General features: G+C 40.5%; 1 protein-coding gene across 3 annotated transcripts in view; it reads right to left on the bottom strand.

The window, feature by feature from the left end:
* The window catches only part of LAMA3 (laminin subunit alpha 3), a 111,279-nt gene that overhangs the window by 46,826 nt on the left and 46,405 nt on the right, over nucleotides 1-18,048 (bottom strand). For 2 of the 3 annotated variants that reach the window (XM_032123642.1, XM_032123652.1), the window contains exons 21-34: nucleotides 16,795-16,933; nucleotides 14,907-15,049; nucleotides 13,504-13,604; nucleotides 13,237-13,390; nucleotides 11,710-11,870; nucleotides 9,692-9,800; nucleotides 7,544-7,641; nucleotides 5,048-5,213; nucleotides 4,491-4,617; nucleotides 3,324-3,463; nucleotides 2,833-2,948; nucleotides 2,101-2,312; nucleotides 1,084-1,288; nucleotides 315-459 (exon numbers count right to left, since the gene is read on the bottom strand). In XM_032123642.1, the coding sequence (XP_031979533.1) occupies nucleotides 315-459; nucleotides 1,084-1,288; nucleotides 2,101-2,312; nucleotides 2,833-2,948; nucleotides 3,324-3,463; nucleotides 4,491-4,617; nucleotides 5,048-5,213; nucleotides 7,544-7,641; nucleotides 9,692-9,800; nucleotides 11,710-11,870; nucleotides 13,237-13,390; nucleotides 13,504-13,604; nucleotides 14,907-15,049; nucleotides 16,795-16,933 (2,016 nt within the window). Of the gene's footprint in view, nucleotides 1-314; nucleotides 460-1,083; nucleotides 1,289-2,100; nucleotides 2,313-2,832; nucleotides 2,949-3,323; nucleotides 3,464-4,490; nucleotides 4,618-5,047; nucleotides 5,214-7,543; nucleotides 7,642-9,691; nucleotides 9,801-11,709; nucleotides 11,871-13,236; nucleotides 13,391-13,503; nucleotides 13,605-14,906; nucleotides 15,050-16,470; nucleotides 16,604-16,794; nucleotides 16,934-18,048 lie in introns of all 3 variants that reach the window. The other variant, XM_032123662.1, reaches the window with a different exon arrangement.

Genomic DNA, 18,048 nt, shown 5'->3' with positions numbered 1-18,048 from the left:
GGATAAAGCGGATATGTGCAGGATACAGACTGCTTCAGTGAATCAGTGGACATCTACTCTGCAGCTCTCTAACATCCTGCAAAACCTAAGACCACCTGTACAACTGACAGATACTGAAGCCATTAAAAATGGTATTTAATGCTATCATGATAATCCATACACATACTGCAAAGTGTGATGGCTTTGTACAGCTGCATTTAATTTTTACTGAAAACTTAAATTATAAACTCACTTTATTCACCCCATTATATATGAAATAGTCACTGACATGCAAACAATGCTTGTGAATGCAGAAGTAATTTGATTTATCTGACCTTGCACAGACAAATTCCTGTCTGGGGATCGCAAACACCTGGTTCTGTTCCATCTCTGTTACAGCTACATGGCACACAGTTAGGGAAACCATAACTTCCAGGAGCACACTGATCACACCGACGTCCTTTTATTCCCGGTTTGCATCTTTATCAACAAACACAGAGGAGAGTCAGTAAGGGAGGTAGGAATGGAGCAAGGAAGGGAAAATAAAACAACAGGCAGGTGGATATTTGAAGGGATTGCATGGCTATGACACAACTTTATGATTTCCACAGAGAAAAAGCAGCAAATTAGTATTGTTCTCAGATTTTGCATAGTGTGACATTTTAAATGGCCAGAGAACTGACTAGGAATGGATTTGACTTTGAAGGATAAAAATGCTCACAATAGAATTAAGACTTCTACAGCTGTTCAGTGCTTGCAGTGCAGAACTACTCTCTCTGTAGACCAAGGTGTAAAATATGGATGTTGAATACAGGTAAGCAGAACTGGAAGAAAATTTACAGCTGGAAAATATGCCTGTGCATTACTCAAGGCAAGCACCTGCTAACAGAAAAATGGGGAATTGCGAGCATATGAATAATTACAGGGAACTCAGTCGTCCACAAAGCTTGGGTTAGTTTGCAACTGTTCACAATGGATAAAATCCACTTTGCTCACAATGAAGACTGAATGCCCTACATTTCCCATACCCTCTCTAAACACCTGAAAAGAGCTTTGAAGCAAACTCTTCATGCATTGTTTATAACGCACATAACCCAAACTTACTTGCATTGCCCACTGGTTTTATCACATTCTGGGCTTGCCACATCAACAACTCCTTTTTCTGAGCAGTTACAGCTCTTGCAGCCAGCAAGGGGATGATAGCCAAAGTAGTATTTCTCACACACTTCACATTTTGGCTTCACAGTTCGTGGAGGGCAAATGCATTTACCAGTCATGTCATCACAAAGACGCTGCCCGCAGTTGCATACTAGATCAAAGAAATTGTTCTACAAATAATTCACATCTCATCTTACAACAATCAACTCTTATTGAATATGCAACAAATATACACAACCTTTATGTATAGAAGACATGACTATTTTCTCTCACTAGTTTAAAGTTCAGGGTCATAGAAACCAACTATCTGACTGCAACAATAGTTTCAAAGAGCAGGTTTAGTGCTTGGCTCTTTTCCACGGATTGGTTGCTTAACTTCACCACAGACATTGTTTATCCCTTGCTAAAACTGACAAGGATTAAAAAAGTAGTTTTGGCGTCAAGGGCACCACTTTTGTAAAGTGGTGTTTATAAACATCAAGTATAGTATCTAGGAAGGCAGCTGAAGATTGTTGGTGAAATCTACAGATCTGTTGGTACTATTAACATCAGAATATTACGAATTAGGAATGCTGTGTCTCTGATTATCTATGGAAAAACTTGAAGGTGTAAAACGGGTTTAAACATTAACAAATTGGAAACTATTCAGCAGTCAGTGCAGAAAAAATCCATTTCACTGAAGTAGTGGCAATATGGATTTTAACCAGTTTAGCTGAAAGCCTACTATACCTGATCAGACAACACATGCAAAGGCACACCATGAACTAGGTGTGCTTTAGGGGAATGGGATTTCTTCTGCCTTAAACCGAAAGCTATGCTATGGTGAAGTTAAAACGGCTTGACCAGCCTCTCACAGGATCAGGCTCTACAGAGAAAAGTCAGGCTGCAGAACATCTGCAGCAAATGCAGATGATTAACTAGGTGGTTGGGTCAGGAGCTGAAGGAGTGCAAGGATGTACTTACACTTGCAAAATGGGAATCCATAGTAGCCGGTCTGGCATCGGCTGCACCGGCGACCGATGACGTTGGGTCTGCACACACACTGCCCTCCCAGGGGGCTGCACGTAGGGCTCGTGGCACCTGCGCTGTGGCAATCACATGGCAGGGCTCCGTTGTTGTAAAAAGCCACCAGTGACCTTACAGAGTCCTTACAGAAGGCTGATGATCGTTCTGGGCTATTTAAATTGAAATATAAATCATGTAAGTGCTGGCACTCAGGAATTGTTGTGAGAGTGCTTTGCAGTGGTTCAGTAAATTAGGGTTCTGTCTTTCAAACAGTTTGACGTAAGGATGGCATCAGCACACATGCAAGGATAGACTTTAAGTAAATTAGGAGTGAATGGCTTTGAACATGCAGGTAAGAGATTGTTTTCATAGCAAGTGCATATTAGTTGTATCAGTTCAGACATGCCAAGCAAAATCCAAATACCAAAGATGGAAATACCAAAGACAGGAAGATGACACAGATTTTCCTCTTTTGTACTGTGAGCAATAGAGCTCTACCTTTACATTGCATTTGCAATAGGAAGTCATGGAAAAATGACTCATGGAAATTTAATGGGCCAGCATAAGCCATGAAAAGCATTTTATTGTAGCATAATTATAGGGATTTAAGACAGCTCTTTAATACAGAGTAAAAGTAAGATTATTCCCAGTTTATTGTCAATGTTCAGTTTTTCAGAAAGTGATGCTTACTCAAGATAAAAACTGTTTCCTCCACATTGGCTGATAAAATCAAATGACTTGTCCACTGTCTTTTTGTCAAGAATTTTGTAACTGTAGGTGTCTGCTGGAACAACTAAGATATTTTCCTTAAAACAATAAGAAAGCTAAGTTGTACATTTCAGAGAAAAATGAAAAGACATAAGCTAAGGCATTTACATATTTAAATGTTGCTTCATTATACATTCTGGATTTTTTCAAAACCTGCAAGATTTTAACCAAAAAATAGGAAAATAAACTTTGCATGTGCCACTCAAAGTTGTGGTGCTACAAGCAGTGTACAATAAAAACAGTGCAGAGTATCTTAAAAATTTAAAATAAAACCAAAAGCAGTGCAAAAGATCCTAATCTGAAACACAACATTAAAAAATTTATCCTTTTTGGCTTTCATCTTTGCATCTATCTCTGAATGAAGGGTGAAACAGAGAATAACATTTTCAAGCACATTTATGTAATGCACGTACCAGAACCAGCGTTCTTCCTTCCGGTATCATCACTGTAACAGAGACTCTGGGTTCAGAAATGTCAAGCTCAATTTGGTTTTCTGCAATCACCTGAACCCGACAGCCAGAAGTATGAGGGCAGAATGAAGCACTGAAAGTACCTAGAAGAAAAAATATATTGGGTTTATGTGAAAAGGTTTGGTTGCAGGGGGCTACTGGAGGGATGGGTTCTATGAAGCTTCTGACAGCTTCTCCCATGTCCAACAGAGCCAATGCCAGTTGGCTCCAAGACAGATCCAACACTGGCCAAGGCCAGGTCTGACCATGGTAGTGCCTCTGGAATAACATATTTAAGAAAGGTGAAAAAAACCTGTCTCAAGAGCAGCTACAGCCAGAGAGAGAGGAGTGAGAAGACGTGAGAGAAACAACTCTGCAGTCACCAAGATCAGTGAAGAAGGAGAAGGACGAGGTGCTCCAGGTGCTGGAGCAGAGATCCACCTGCAGCCTGTGGAGGAGACCCACGCAAGAACAGGTGGATGCCCAAAGGGGTCTGTGAATCTCTGGGAAGCCCACACTGGAGCAGGCTCCTGGCAGGCCTCGTGACCTCATGGAAGGGACCCACACTGGAGCAGTTAGTGAAGAACTGCAGCCCAGGAGAATGACTCATGTTGGAGAAGTTGGTGGAGGACTGTCTCCCATATGAGGGATCCCATACTAAAGCATGGGAAGAGTGTGAGCAGTCCCCTGCTGAGGAGGAAGGAACAGAGGCAACCTGTGATGAACTGAGTACAGCCCATATTCTCCATCCCCATGTGCCACCCATGGGAGAAGTTGAAGAAATCTGGGAGTAAAGCTGAGCCCAGGAAAAAGGGAAAGGTGGAAGGAAAGCGTTTGAATATTTGGCTTTAGCTCTCATTACCCTGCTCTGATTTGACTGGTAGCAAATTAAGCTAATTTCCCCAAGTCAGGTCTGTTTGGCCCACGTTGGTAATCGATGAGTGATCTCTCCATGTCCTTATCTCCTCCCACAAGCCATTTGTTAAATTGGCTCTCCCCTGTCCAGCTGAGGAGGGGAGTGACACAGCGGCTTCGGTGGGCACCTGGTGTCCATCCAGAGCCAACCCAACACAGCTCCATTTCCCAAAATGCTGAGAAGGGAAAGGGGTTAGATCAAATGCAGATGCCTACCTGACCACACATGTCCTGCATTCACACGGACTTGCACAGGGAACACCGGGTGTGCCAGCTGATAAAAATGTACCACAAATACATATCTGCCCAAGTGGGGCACTCTGCCACTCAGGGTGATCTGGTTCTGGAGAAACAAGAACAGCTCTGGTATTAAATCACGGAATCACAGATTATATTTGTTTTGTGAAACATTCTTGGGCTTATCAGCTGTGCTAAGTACCCCCTACCTGCAGTGAAAGCGAGGGGGCTTAGCATCTCTCAGCAAGTTACATTTCTTCAAGGAACATAGCATTACAACTGCATGCTCTGTTTGCCTGCCAAGCACATTTAACATTCTTCTGCAGTCTGTGAGACTGCTGTGTAGCTCCAAAAGAAGCTGCTGTTTGGGTTTTTTTTTCCCTTTCTTTATATTGTGTCTGTGGCTTACTCAGTTTGCAACATTTTCATGGTATCACATCATCCAGTTTTGATTCTCTTACAGTGTTTCATCTATTTAACTTTACTGAGAACATTCTCTGTGACTTGTGAAGCAAAGTTTTCAAAATACGAGATACCTGTAATGGTGTCAAGGTGACTCCATGAACTGAATCAGCAGGTAAAGTGGCACTCAGTGGATCATGGAGTATATTCTCCTGTACTTCGGAAATCTTCCCATCTTTGAATGCATCCAAAACCAAAGCTGCTGGTGGAGTTTCAAAAATGGAGGGAATGCATGCTGCACTAAACACAGAACCATAGTAATTATCCTTGGGGCCAGGAGAAAGTTCTAATCATAACAGGAAAAGCGGCTGAATTAGAAAAGCCAATGTATCAGACTGTATTGCAATTGATAATGCAATAATAACCCCTGTACCTGTTTGGATTCTTGGCAAATGATCATAAAGTAAATGAGAAAAAGAGGTACGGATTTAACTTATAAAGGGGAAAGTGTGTGCACTTTTAATGTATTACCTGATTTTATTCACACAAAATTTCCGTAACTTTAAGTTTCAGTGGAAAGAATTTGCTAAGGAAGAGGAAACGTAAGAGAATCAGGAGTGTTAAAAATTAAATATATTTTAGGCAATCCAGTTAGTTACATTCACCAGAATCTGTACTAACATTGAATTCTCATTTCTACAAATATTTACATAGGTGTAACCCTTAAACATGGAAGTTTTCCCACTGAAGTCAATGGGACAACTTAAATACTTAGAAGTTAAGTATATTCTCAAATATTTGTAGAATTGGAGCCAAAATAAATAACGGTACTCCTTGAAAGCACCCTTATTCATTCACTGCTGTGTTTAACTATTTCTTCCTTGGCATATTTAATTCTGGGATTGAGAGAAGAATTTTCCAAGACTGCACGATAAAATATTTTTGGGGGTTTTCTGGTTGTATTTGTTCACTTCTTGTAAGTACTCAACAGACAATGATTAATCTTTGCTCCAGACAGGCCCAGAACTGGAATGGGAATTATGTTTCAGGGCCAGAACTGAGATGTATTTGCCAGACCTGTATGGGAAATCATTTGCAGCATCCACTTATAATACTGTTAAACTGAGCCAAGCCTTTGCATTTTTCAACTTGATGAACTTAAACACTTTCAGGAAAGCAAAAATGACACCAGATAACAACAAAAAAACATAAACCTAAGCTCCTAAGGGGGTTCAGCCTGTGTATTAAAAGCAGGGAAAAAACCGAAACCTTTATGAGCTACAAGGCAGAGTGCTAAAATGATGCAAATATAACAAGAGTTTTAAAACATACCCAACACAAAACCAAAATAAAATGTATAAGTTTCTACATTAGTTTTATTTTGAATCATGTTTTTCACCCATCCTCTTTCCCTTGTTTTACTCAGAATATAAATGCCTGGATTTGCAAAATAACTTAGGTGACAGGACAAGTATCTTCAGTCTTAGAAAGCTGCTGTCAGTGCTAACACTCTGAGCAGGCGAATTAAAGCTGTGGTTCAATGCTATGCATGCTTGGAAGCCAAGCACAGTCACATGTTTTTATCCAATTTACTATCCAGATTTTTCTGCTTTCTATTTCAATTCAACCCCTGTATTAGAAGCTACCATCTGGAAAACTATTAGACCAAATCACCAACTCATTTTGCCTCTTAAGTCCTGCAAATGACATTTACTTTTACTTTGAGGTCCTTCCCACTGCTAGATCAGTAGGAATAAAGCCTTAGGAGTAGGCATCACGAGGCACATCCTGGGGAGTGCAACAGGCTGAAATGTGGAGGTCTCTAATTTGGGAGCCGCAGTGACAGTTCCTCTCTGTCCCAAAGAACAAAAGATGGAGAGGGGAAGAGCATCAACAGGACAGAGCAGATGCTCTGCAGAACCCAAACCTGACCACTTGGGAAGTCAAGGTTCAGGTTCAGATCTTCACAGCAAGAGATCAGCCTGGATCAGCCAAGCAGTATATGCATCCCCTAATTACTGGTCCTATAAAGTATGATGGAGAAGAAGGATCAGCTGGCATTGCTGTGTGAGGTGAAAGATGAGGGCACACCTACCCTAAGGGCCCCACGACGAGACAGACAAGGGAATGGCTTGTTTGTGAGGTGGGGGTTTATATGTTGAGTAATTTGATGCTGCCAAGTTTAGCTGGTGGATTTGTGCCCGAAAGGGCAGTCACTTCCCACTCCTAATGAAAAATTAACACCATTTTGGGACAGCTGAAGCAGTAACATGCAGAAGAAAACTCCAGATGGCACAGTAAGCATTTCAGGCCACCAAAGCAGGAATGATTCTCCAGCTTGGACACCTGTCATACTGGATGGAGTGTGAAAGATGTGTGTTTTCTCACACATCAGCACTGGGTAGTTCAGACGGGCCAGGAAGAGGCAGTTATTAAAAACATCCTGTGCAAAGACTGTCTAGATTAACACTAACACTTCAGCTTCTTTACAAAGACTACTTTGCAAAAGTGGCCTACAAACCACCTGTGAGTCACTGAGGAAAGCTTCACTCAAAAGAATTAAAACACCATTTATTCTACCTTTCAAGGTTGTCCTCAGATAATAGGAAGGATAAAACCAAGCAAGTTACCTTCCATCACTGGTACTCCTGTAAGCAGCTATGCACTGTACTTTAGGATCCACGTATTCTGGAGAAAATTCTTCAGCTGATATAATGCAAACCTTATGCTGAAAAATAAGCACAAGGCACAATTAACAATTAATATCATAAATAACAGGGCCAGGCCTGAACAGGAAGGATGAAGCCTAATTTTAGCATAGGGAGATATGAGCCCAAAGCCATGCTCTGTCATGGACCTCCCACAAGATTTTGGATCCCTTTACCTCCTTGTACCTCAATGCCCTAGGGTTAAATAGCATTCTTCTGTCCTTGTCAAGGGAATACTGGCTGTTCAGAAGTGAAATAACTAAACCATAAGTATATGTGTGGTAAAGTGAAAGGCAGAAGACCAGCCCAAAGGCTGAGAAGCAAGGCAAGGAATGTAGAGAGGTAGTAGGGAAAAGCCCTCATCTGTCATGTCACAGACTTTTGGACCCTGGGGGAATTCCCAGACTTTCTCAAATACAAACACTTGGTCGTGCAAAGGCCATGGGAATGAGTTTCAGTGATACCAGGATTTCTCTCCCAGGATTCAGAACTAATTTCAAAAGAAGCAAGACGTCATATGGGATCTTTTATTTTAACTAAAAGTAGACATGATCAAATGAATCTGTGGTAGTTCTGCTGTACCCATGGTGGTAAGGACATAAGGGAAGGCTTGTGAGTAGACACAAGAGTATGCACTAATAAAATATATAGGAAAATACATATGCACAAGTTACAGAACTTATCCATGAACTACTTGAAAAGGAGATGACGATGTCCAATAAGCAGTAAGACAGCTAGCACCAAGTAGTAATGTAAGTAAAAATTGCTGAAGGAAAATTCATTATTATGCAAAGTGATTTAGTTTGGAAGCAACTCCTAAGGGGGTTCAGCCTGTGTTTTAAAAGCAGGGAAAAAACAAAAACCTTTATAAGGCAGAGTGCTAAAAATCCCTTTTCCTGGGCAGCCAACACTTGGCCTGTCCTTCGTGTAACAACCCACAGGGCTCCAGGCCATTGCAGCAGAACAAGGGTACATTCTGAACCTTTGAACAGCACTTCTTGAGTGGCTAAAAAGTTAGTGCTAAGTACAGTCTGGGTTTAGACAGCTTGTCTGTATCACTATGAGATAAAGACTATCAAGTTGTAAGAGCCTCTTTTGACAGATAGCCTCAACAACCCCATTTCTCCTTTATTTAAACCAGATGTCTCCAGCTCTGGAGGTGACTCCCATTTGCCTCTCTGGTCTGCATGAAGGGATCATACCCAGATCGTTAACCCCAGAACTGCTATCACCGACTTAATGATTAGTGTCTATATACCAGAAGCCCTTCTTTTCCCCTTTTCCATCCTTTGCTAAGTGTAGCCTCTACAATTAAAGATTGTGAAGACTGGATCTTGTTAACACAGCAATTGCTATACAGAGCTAACAGACAATGTAAAAGGTATTAGTTCACACTGACTCATGAAATGAAGAAAGTATGTATCAGCTGTTAGTCCTAATAGTTCTTACTGGCTGGGTTTGAACTCTAGATTTTAACAAACCCTGTGTTTCTAAAATAGAAACCACAAACAACACATAAGAAAATTCAGTCTCCAGTAAAGTATATTCCTGGTGTGGCCAAAAGAGGTCAGTGAAGGCTTTTTATTTAAAATATCTAAAAGCCTAGATATCTAAAATATCTAAAAGCTATATATGACTAATGAATGCATTTATTACCGGAAATAAATGCATTTATTACCTGAATTCTGTAAGAGACACAGGAAACTCCTACATGGGTTTTGAGGATTTAGAAAAACGGAAGATAAAAAAAGAAAATAAAAAATTAGGTATAAAAGCTACCAGAATATTTTTCATTTAAAGTTTACTTGCAGAAGAGAAAGGGGAACTAAAAGAAAGCACAGGAAAGCTGGAAAAAACGTTACCAATAAAGGCAAACTTCTGTTTGTCTTTGAAACTGACAAGTTTTGCCTCAGCATTCTCTGGGTATATTTGAAGCGTGTCTATTCAAGCATCTAATATACATAATTTCACACATTACCTTACAGAATGTGAACATAGGGAGACAAATATCTTTGTTTACCCAATTAGGGAAATAACTATTACAAAGGGGAAAAGAAAACGTCAACTTACCAGAAGAAAATTAATGGATGATGCCTTAAGATGTAACTTTGTGTCTGCTAGAAGGTCGTAGGCTGCAATGCGATTCCTGTCATCAACTACAACGCTGCGACAAAGGAAACTGAGACAGAAAGCAGGATTAAGGATGAGCCTGCTGGCATTGCCACGTTGTTTAGGCTGTCACCTAGCCTCACTGCCTGGCTGCTGGCTAGCCACAGCACCTAGCCCTCCTGCTGGATGATAACTAACCTGCCTGTGGCCACTGTGGAACATGCACTGTCCTTGCCAGTGAGACACAGGATCTACCATGTACAAAACACTGCTTATCCTGGGTGGTTTGCAGCTGAAGCCTCCAGATCTCAGCTCAAACACCCATTTGAGCTACTGGCTTGAGTAGGATGTGGACAGACATAGATGCTATCTGCAGAGGTTTCCACGCTGTGTAACATGATATGTAACTAATATTCTTCTACCTGGGCCGTGCTCCGTGAGGTGCCAGCACACACCAGTTCCTCCTTTCCACTACTGCCATGTGAATCAGCAGCTCTTGCCCACACAGTGGCAGCTGGGCAAGGCCTGATTTTAGGAAGCTATTATGTATGCTGAGATACTCCTAAATGCAAGTGAAAAAACAGGTTTGCCTCCTGTACAAACCAGAAAACGTGGAAGTTTCACTCTTGCTTAAAGCACAGATCAGGAAAAAGGTCATCTCAGGGCTAAGGACATGTAAAACTAGAGAAATATAGGTCCCTTACTCATGATTTGCTGAAAGCTTGTAGTGTTTTATTCTCTTACCATGTTTTATTTGGAATAACCAAGCTCACAGAGCTGTAAGAAAGTCTGGCACAATATTTTACAGATTCTACAAGGTACTGTTATCTATATGTACCTCACTATGTCATTGCCTGATTTATTTTTTATCAGAGGAGACTTGTACCTTCCTGTTTGGGAAAGATGACACAGCACCTCACTCAAAATGTGACCATTCAGTTCATGCAGAATGTCTGCAGGAGGGATTTGCTGCATTGCTACATTAAAGCAGCAAGGGCTTTCCTTGTATTTTCATGAGCATGTTTTTAATGGGTCACATAAACAAACAAATATGTTTGAAATCAGCCCATAAAATGTATTTGGGGGCAAAATCCACCAAAAACCCAATGAAATGGAGGATTTATAGCAAGAAGTTTGGGGCTCAAAGTGTTACGTAACAGGGTAAAGTAAGAGCTTTCCCCAGCAATAACCTGACAAGGTCACTGCTCCACATGGCTCTGCTCTGTATCACAAACATGCTGATGAAAATGGTTTTTCTTACTGAGCAATTTCATCCTGAATATCCCTAAGCCTCCATTCTGCCAAACACTTGGCTCATGGGGAATGCATGTCTGTAGTTCCCTGGCATGGGGTAGGCTCTCCCAAGGGCTCAAAATAAGCTGAGTGCTCAAGTGTTAAAGACAATCTCACTCAGGACAGGCAAAATCTCTTGTGCAGAAACATCTGCAGTAACCTCATCAGTCAGCATGGATAAAGAAGCATTTTACTGAAGACCTTGCCTACAGCCTAACAGCCAGAGGATGACTACACAGAATTTCAGAGACCTTTATACTTCTGCTTCAGCAAATCTTGTTAGAAACGCTGGGAATGCTCTTGTAAAACTGGCTGCTACATTTTTTATAGCCAAACCCCTTGCACACACTTTCAACTAAAGAAAAGCAGTGCAGGGATCTGTAGCCAACAGCAATGCTCTTCCACTGGACTTGGAGATTAATAGTTTATAAGGATTTAAGAATGTATATTAAAAAGTAACTCTTTGTATAGGAAAACAATTCACTTAAGCAGTAGCAATATTTAATGAGCTGATTGCACAAAGAGAATTAAAAATCTGTATGAAATCCACAGAAGCCTGCACTTGCTTTTAAATCACCCTAGAATCTGAACAATCTACATGGTAAAATGGATCCTAATTTATAAAAGGTATAATTATATTGCAAATACTTATTTAATCATTTAGTGGTTACTTCAGAAATTCTTACCTGTATTTACAACTGTATATTCTCACTCTGCCTTCAGTGACAGGTCCAGGGCTATGTATTGTTACCTCTGCAGTGTATATCTGATCCTCTTTGTTGGCATATTCAAAAACCAGAACATAGCGACCAACTTGAGGAACATTTACGGTCATCTCCAAATTGACCTGGGTCAAAATAAATCAAAAAATAAAAAAGTAGTTAAATTTTTCACTCCCTTTTCTTGCAGGAAGCTCCCATTTTCTGCTCCCATTTCCTGCTCTTTTGACTGGTCAGCATTAGTCCAGGGCCAGTCCCATAGTGTCTCAACAGAAGACACCTAGCAGAATGCAAGCAACGCTTATAAATATCACTTTGTCCTCTAATCAAGTCAAACAAGTTCAAGAAACAGCTGCTATTATAACAGTACTAGGAAAGCTCTAAAATAACCCTAGGAAATGAATATATTATCATTTCTCTTCTCCCCAGCAGAAAGGGAAGAAAGGTAATGATGATAAAAAATTGTCACCATCATCTCTAAGCTATCCTTAATAACATGTAAAAACTGAGTTTACTTCTCCACTGAAAAAATATTTCCAGGAACAAAATTCCTACTATAGCAATGCTGCATTTTGATTCCCTACAAAGAGCAAAAGCATCTTCTCCAGCAAACAATAACACTTTGAAGCATCAAGGTTTTCTTTCAGGTTACTTGCACAAAGTGGTTAATACAATATTTGATGCAAAATATTTCTAAGTAGTTAAGTGTTGTGGTTACAAAGGTTTTGCTCCAGTTGACTACACAAGTATTTTCAAACTTAAACTGTTTTTTTCTCAGTATTTCCTTAGGCTACAAACACTTAAACATGTAAATAATTCTGTCAACAGCCCTCTTGACTTCACTGCAATTATTCATACCAGTAAAGTTTTGCACATGCATCAATGATGAAGCACCAGAGCCTGTGGCATGTGAGTACTCCTGCTATACTTGGGATTTTTAAAATAGATATCCAAACACAGTAATAAAGGGCATAATCATTTTACATCTCTGTCACATAGTTGATAAAATACCGTATTTTTGCCAAACACACTTTTAGTAGATCTTTTCATTTCATATAACATGTTTTGCTTTCAAAGGACCTACAGCAGTGGCATAATTGCTTCTGCTTGTTTTTCAGTAAAGCAAACATTTTACCTAAGTGTAGCTATTTAAGAAAAAAACAGATTAATTTAGAATGATGTATGTACACCATTTCTGCCGACAAATCATTATGTCACTTCTTCTGAACCAGCCAGTATGCCTAAAGCAGAAGGATTTTTATTTAATGAAATGCTTTTGCCAGAGTGGAATGTCCACTCCAGTCACAGTTATAAATCTGCCTACACTGATACTTCTACACAGTTTTGTGTAAAATGCAGACCTTGGTGTAGAGTCTGTTTTAGGGATGTGCTAGGATTTGAAAATCCTGAGCTGTAAATCTGCAATCATTTTAGTCTGGTAGGTTTATAGTCAACAGCACAGATGGGACTGCAATTAGCAGGCAGGAATCTGACCTCTCTTCCACTGATATGGGCCATTGCTGGCTGATTGGGAGTTGGCTGTCGCACAGGTACTCTTCTGGATTCTCCCCCGTGTCTGAAACGCACTGCCTCTGAGCCAAGGACACAGGAAAATCTGCCCAGAGGCAAATGCTGATAGAGCAAGCAGCTTACACAAGAAAAACAACAAACAAAACACAGGATTATTATTGTTTTCAAGTGCAGCAACATGATAACAAAATAAACCAAGGCACTGGTTTACACTGTAGCCCATCTACTGACTGTTCTGCTGAAGCAGGCCCGGGATGTGTGCAAGGTTCTGTAACTTGGATCTGCAACAGGGATGCCTCGTAGTAATCACTAGGTAACAGCACCAGATAATCCTAAAAACAAAGAACACAACAACGCAAAAGCATTCAAACAAGGACAAAAAGAACATCTATCACCAGGCTTTCACAATGTAACAATGAATGAAACCAATCACATAAATAATTTGTACAGAGGGTATCCACAAGATGTGGGGGGTGCTTTTTGCTGTTATTACTTGGGCCAGTAACATCAGAATGTGTCTCCCTAATTCTATCATTTCAGAAAGATGGTATGAAGGCAGCTGCCCTCTGACTAGGGAAACTCTGAAGCCACTCTCCCATCATGTGCTTAGAAAGGAGCTTCCCTGCTTCTCACTAACACACAGCCAGATGCCTGCAGTTTTCATCCAGGAGTGCAATCCAGAAGCACACAACTCAACTCTGGGTGACTCCATACAGGAGATTCATATATCCCAGATGACTTGATTAAAATATCCATCTAACCTATTAAGATGTGCTTTAAAAGCTGGTATATTTTTGTTCTGCCTTGCTTACTTAAATTATGATGTTAGTGCTTATGTATAGCAACTGCTAATGTGAGAACATGATGGGCTAAGATAATTAATACCTTTTCAAAGGTATTAGTAAAAAAACCCAGCACAAAAATACTTTCATCAAGAAATATATTTGCAGGCTCTTTACTAACACTTCACATGGTATTCCATAAATTTAACACAGCCCCAGGCTTAATGACTAGAGACACTGCTTACTTTTTATCCCTGTACAAAATACATCAGAATTTCAGTATGGTGTTTTTGTGATTACACATATTTAAGGTTTTCCATAAATGACCACCTCAAACCATTTCTCTTTCTCTAGCCATTTCTTAGAATTGCTGCTAGAAAATTTTTCAGTTTTCCAGTGAATGAGAGAAAAGATGGGAGGATAAAAGCAGACAGAAATTGACCTACTCATAATGCAGCCCATCTTACAATACTCTTAGGAAGATTTTTTGTCAAGAAACTAAGGCCTGGGCTGAGCTAAGCTCTAGACACAACACCTGATATGTAAGAAATTACTAATTTTTGTGGGCATTTATGCTTTGTGCTGTATGTTAATAATAGTTCATCATTTGAAGGTACAGATTCCAGATAGACTTAAAGTCTGTAAGCAGAAGAAAAATTAGAGCAGGAGAAAGTCAGGGAAGAAATAAGAAAAAAGCAGAAGTGTAGGTTTTCATAATTGTATTCTGCTGCTTATACTCTTTTTACTAGTGCTGAATTTTACTTGCTTGAAGGGTTCTTCCCAGCAAGTAACTCCAGAGCAGTAATTTCATGACAACCTTCTAGCAGCTGTTTTCCTCAATTGTTTTCTTACCAAGAGGACTTCCTCTGCCATTATACTGACAGTCCACGTGCCTGGAACCAGTGAGAAAGGCTCTGTGGAGCTTTTTCCTGGGATTGTGATAAAAGAGGGCTCCTTGCTGGGTGGGAAGACAAACTCTTTGCTCTGAGCAGCCCCTGCCAGAAAAAAAAATCAAGTAAAAAACATATGTGACTGTGTAAAATGTCTCTACTTGCTTAGTGAGCTGGACTGATTAATTGATCCATTAAACTTTGTTTGACAGGAGCTGATCAATGCTTTTCAGACAATATGCATTAGAAATGCACTTGACCACATACAGAGATATGCAGTGGTTGTTGTTTTCATTCTTATTACTCTTGAGCAAACTGGTACAGAAAAGCAGAGCTCTGCCCCTGTAATGACCAGACCCCTGTAATGAGTTCTGCAATATTCTGAAATGGTCACTTTTTCGGTTTCCCCTTCCATAATTTTCCATTCAACCTCTCTCTGCACTGACTCTCAGTATGTCCAGCTGACACAAGACCTGTTCTTGTGTGACTTTAAGTCAAATACTCCAGGTATTGGAGGGTCTCAGTAGCATCTAAAATGTTTACTTACAGACAGATAACTTCTAGGCAGAGATGATGGGCCAGCTGTGGGTGCCCCATCCCTGGCAGCATTCAAAAACAGGTTGGACGGGGCTCTGAGCAACCTGGTCTAGTGGAAGGTGTCCCTGCCCATGGCAAGGGGTTGGAACTGGATGATCTTTAAGGTCTCTTCCAACCCAGACTATTCTGTGACTCTATGTACTACAGAAATACAGCTGTGGTATGCTTTGTCAAATAGAGGTCATGAGGATCAATTGTTATGAATATTAAAGGTTTCCTCTTTGAAGACTCTGGACACAGACAAAATCTGGTTCCCTGTCTCCCAGTCACTAGGAGCCAGTGATGACTACAAACTGCTGCCACCCTGCTGAATGGTGTCTGTGAAATCTTCAGTTTGGTCTTACTTGAATTACTAAAAGGATCTGTAACTTTACTCCAATCAGTAAGGCAGGAATAGTAAGACATAATTCTGCATATAGGCCTGGTATGCCCCTACCATTCAAAGGATATGGAGTACTTATCTTTTATCAGGGCCTGAAAGTCATCACATGTTTTCGAGGTCTGTAATCAGAACTAACTTGGTAGACTGGGTTCATCATTAAACAAATGTTAAACATGGAATGAAGGCAGAAGCCACGTTTAAAACTTGAATATTAAAGGCAAGTAAACCTAACTAAGTGTTGTTGCCTCTTCTTTAAAAGCTTCACAGAACCCACAGTTCAGAGCTTCCAAGTATAGGACTGAAAATACTGAGTGTGGCAAACATTCGAAAAAAAACAAGTGTTGATTACTATTGCAAGCAGGGGTTTCATGCAAACACAGCCACATCAATTTCACAGCAAAAATGTATGAGGAGAAGCACAAAAGCACTGACACTGTTAAAAGTGATGCCTTTTAAGCAACATTAAAGACTTGACTTAGGTGTACCTTGGAAAGCCTTCTCTGATCTAACATTCCCCTGACCTGTTGCACTGCTGAGTTGCACCTACCTGCTCCAGGCTGAGACTGACAAGCAGATATGCGACCAGATAATGTTTCATCTCCAGGGTTAATATACCTCAGGATAATGCGAAATAAGTAGAGGTTTGATTTTTCCACATTCAAAGTTATCCTCACTTCATTCTGAAAAATGGAAGTTAATAAACAAAAACAGCCATAATGTGCTGAATAGAGGAACAGTTAGAAGCCATGCAAGCACCAGACTAAAACCCTACAAGAAAAAGGTTCATGCAGACAAGTATATACTGGAATGGCAATGCTGGTGTATGACAGAGGAAGACAGGGAAGCCTAGTGAGAAAATTAATTCACTTACAAGTATAATTAGTGCCAAAATGTTTTCCCTCAGCAACTGAGATCTTCCCTTTAGAGCTTTTTGAGCCCAGGCTGACATAGCGGAGGACTAGGTGGAAGAGCTTAGGGGAAGCCACAGTGATAGGCACAACCACCTCTGGCTGGGAAAAATAAAAAGAAAGGGAAAAAGGAGGAAAGGAAAGTCCATTACTTGTTACCAGCACCCAGAGAAAGAAAAACCATTTGGCAAAGACAAAAGGCATGGGCAGCTTACAAAAGAGCATAGAACAAAATCTCCTGTGAAATAAAACTCTCGTTGAATACCAGCTGATCCAGAAGGACATAGAATGGCTGAACTAACATGTGTGTTGATACCTCACCTTGATACACAGACATTATTTTACTGTTATTCTCCCTACTCATGCCATAAAGGAGGCATATGGTATCAAGGGCTGCCGATAATCCTGCCTTTCCAAGGAATAGGCCACAATCATTGATCCTAGTCTGAGATCCCACAGCATGCAGACACCTCAGATTGTTACCATAGTTCTGATCCTCCACCAGATCCTGCAGTTGCTTAGAGCTGCAATACCAAGAATGCTGTCCTTGTCCTGGGGCTGAACTTGGCACCTCCAGAGCCACAAAATTCTCAGCATTCACACAGCCCCATTATTTAGTTTTCAAAAAACTAAGAGACATGTTAAGGGTCCGCGGTGGATTCGCAAAAGACAGGATTGGTGCAATCTCATGAGTTTGGTTTCTTTCTTTCCATCCTAAATCCTAAAGCTCCCCTCACTACCCAGCTCCCACCGGTTCATCCATCACAATCCATGTGCTGTCCCTTTCCAAGCTACTTGTGGCACAGCAACCTCCCCACCACTGGGGTCCACTTCCCCAAATGCAAACGTTTTCTCTGTTTCACACATCTGAGAACAGAATAAAAAGCCTGTACAAAATGCCACTAGAAAAGAAATGCAAAAAGCAGCTGAATTAGAAAGCAGGCATTAAGAAATCACAGATACTGAAGAGTTGCCTTAATTTATGAATGTGGAATAATACTGAAAATTTAAAAAATTATCTGGGATTAAAAAGACCCCAAGACCAAAACAACAAAAGAAGAAAGACTGAAAAATGAAGAACATAAAGGAAATCATTGTGCAATGGTTATGTGCTTATGTCTCATGCTACAGTGATTCATTAGTCCCCGGACAAATGGAGGCTGGACACAATTATACCAAAGCAGTACTTTCAAGATGAGTGAACAAATCCCATTTAT

The sequence above is a fragment of the Corvus moneduloides genome, chromosome 1, assembly GCF_009650955.1.
Source record: "Corvus moneduloides isolate bCorMon1 chromosome 1, bCorMon1.pri, whole genome shotgun sequence".
In the NCBI taxonomy this organism is placed as follows: domain Eukaryota; kingdom Metazoa; phylum Chordata; class Aves; order Passeriformes; family Corvidae; genus Corvus; species Corvus moneduloides.
This window is presented reverse-complemented; position numbering and strand designations above follow the sequence as displayed.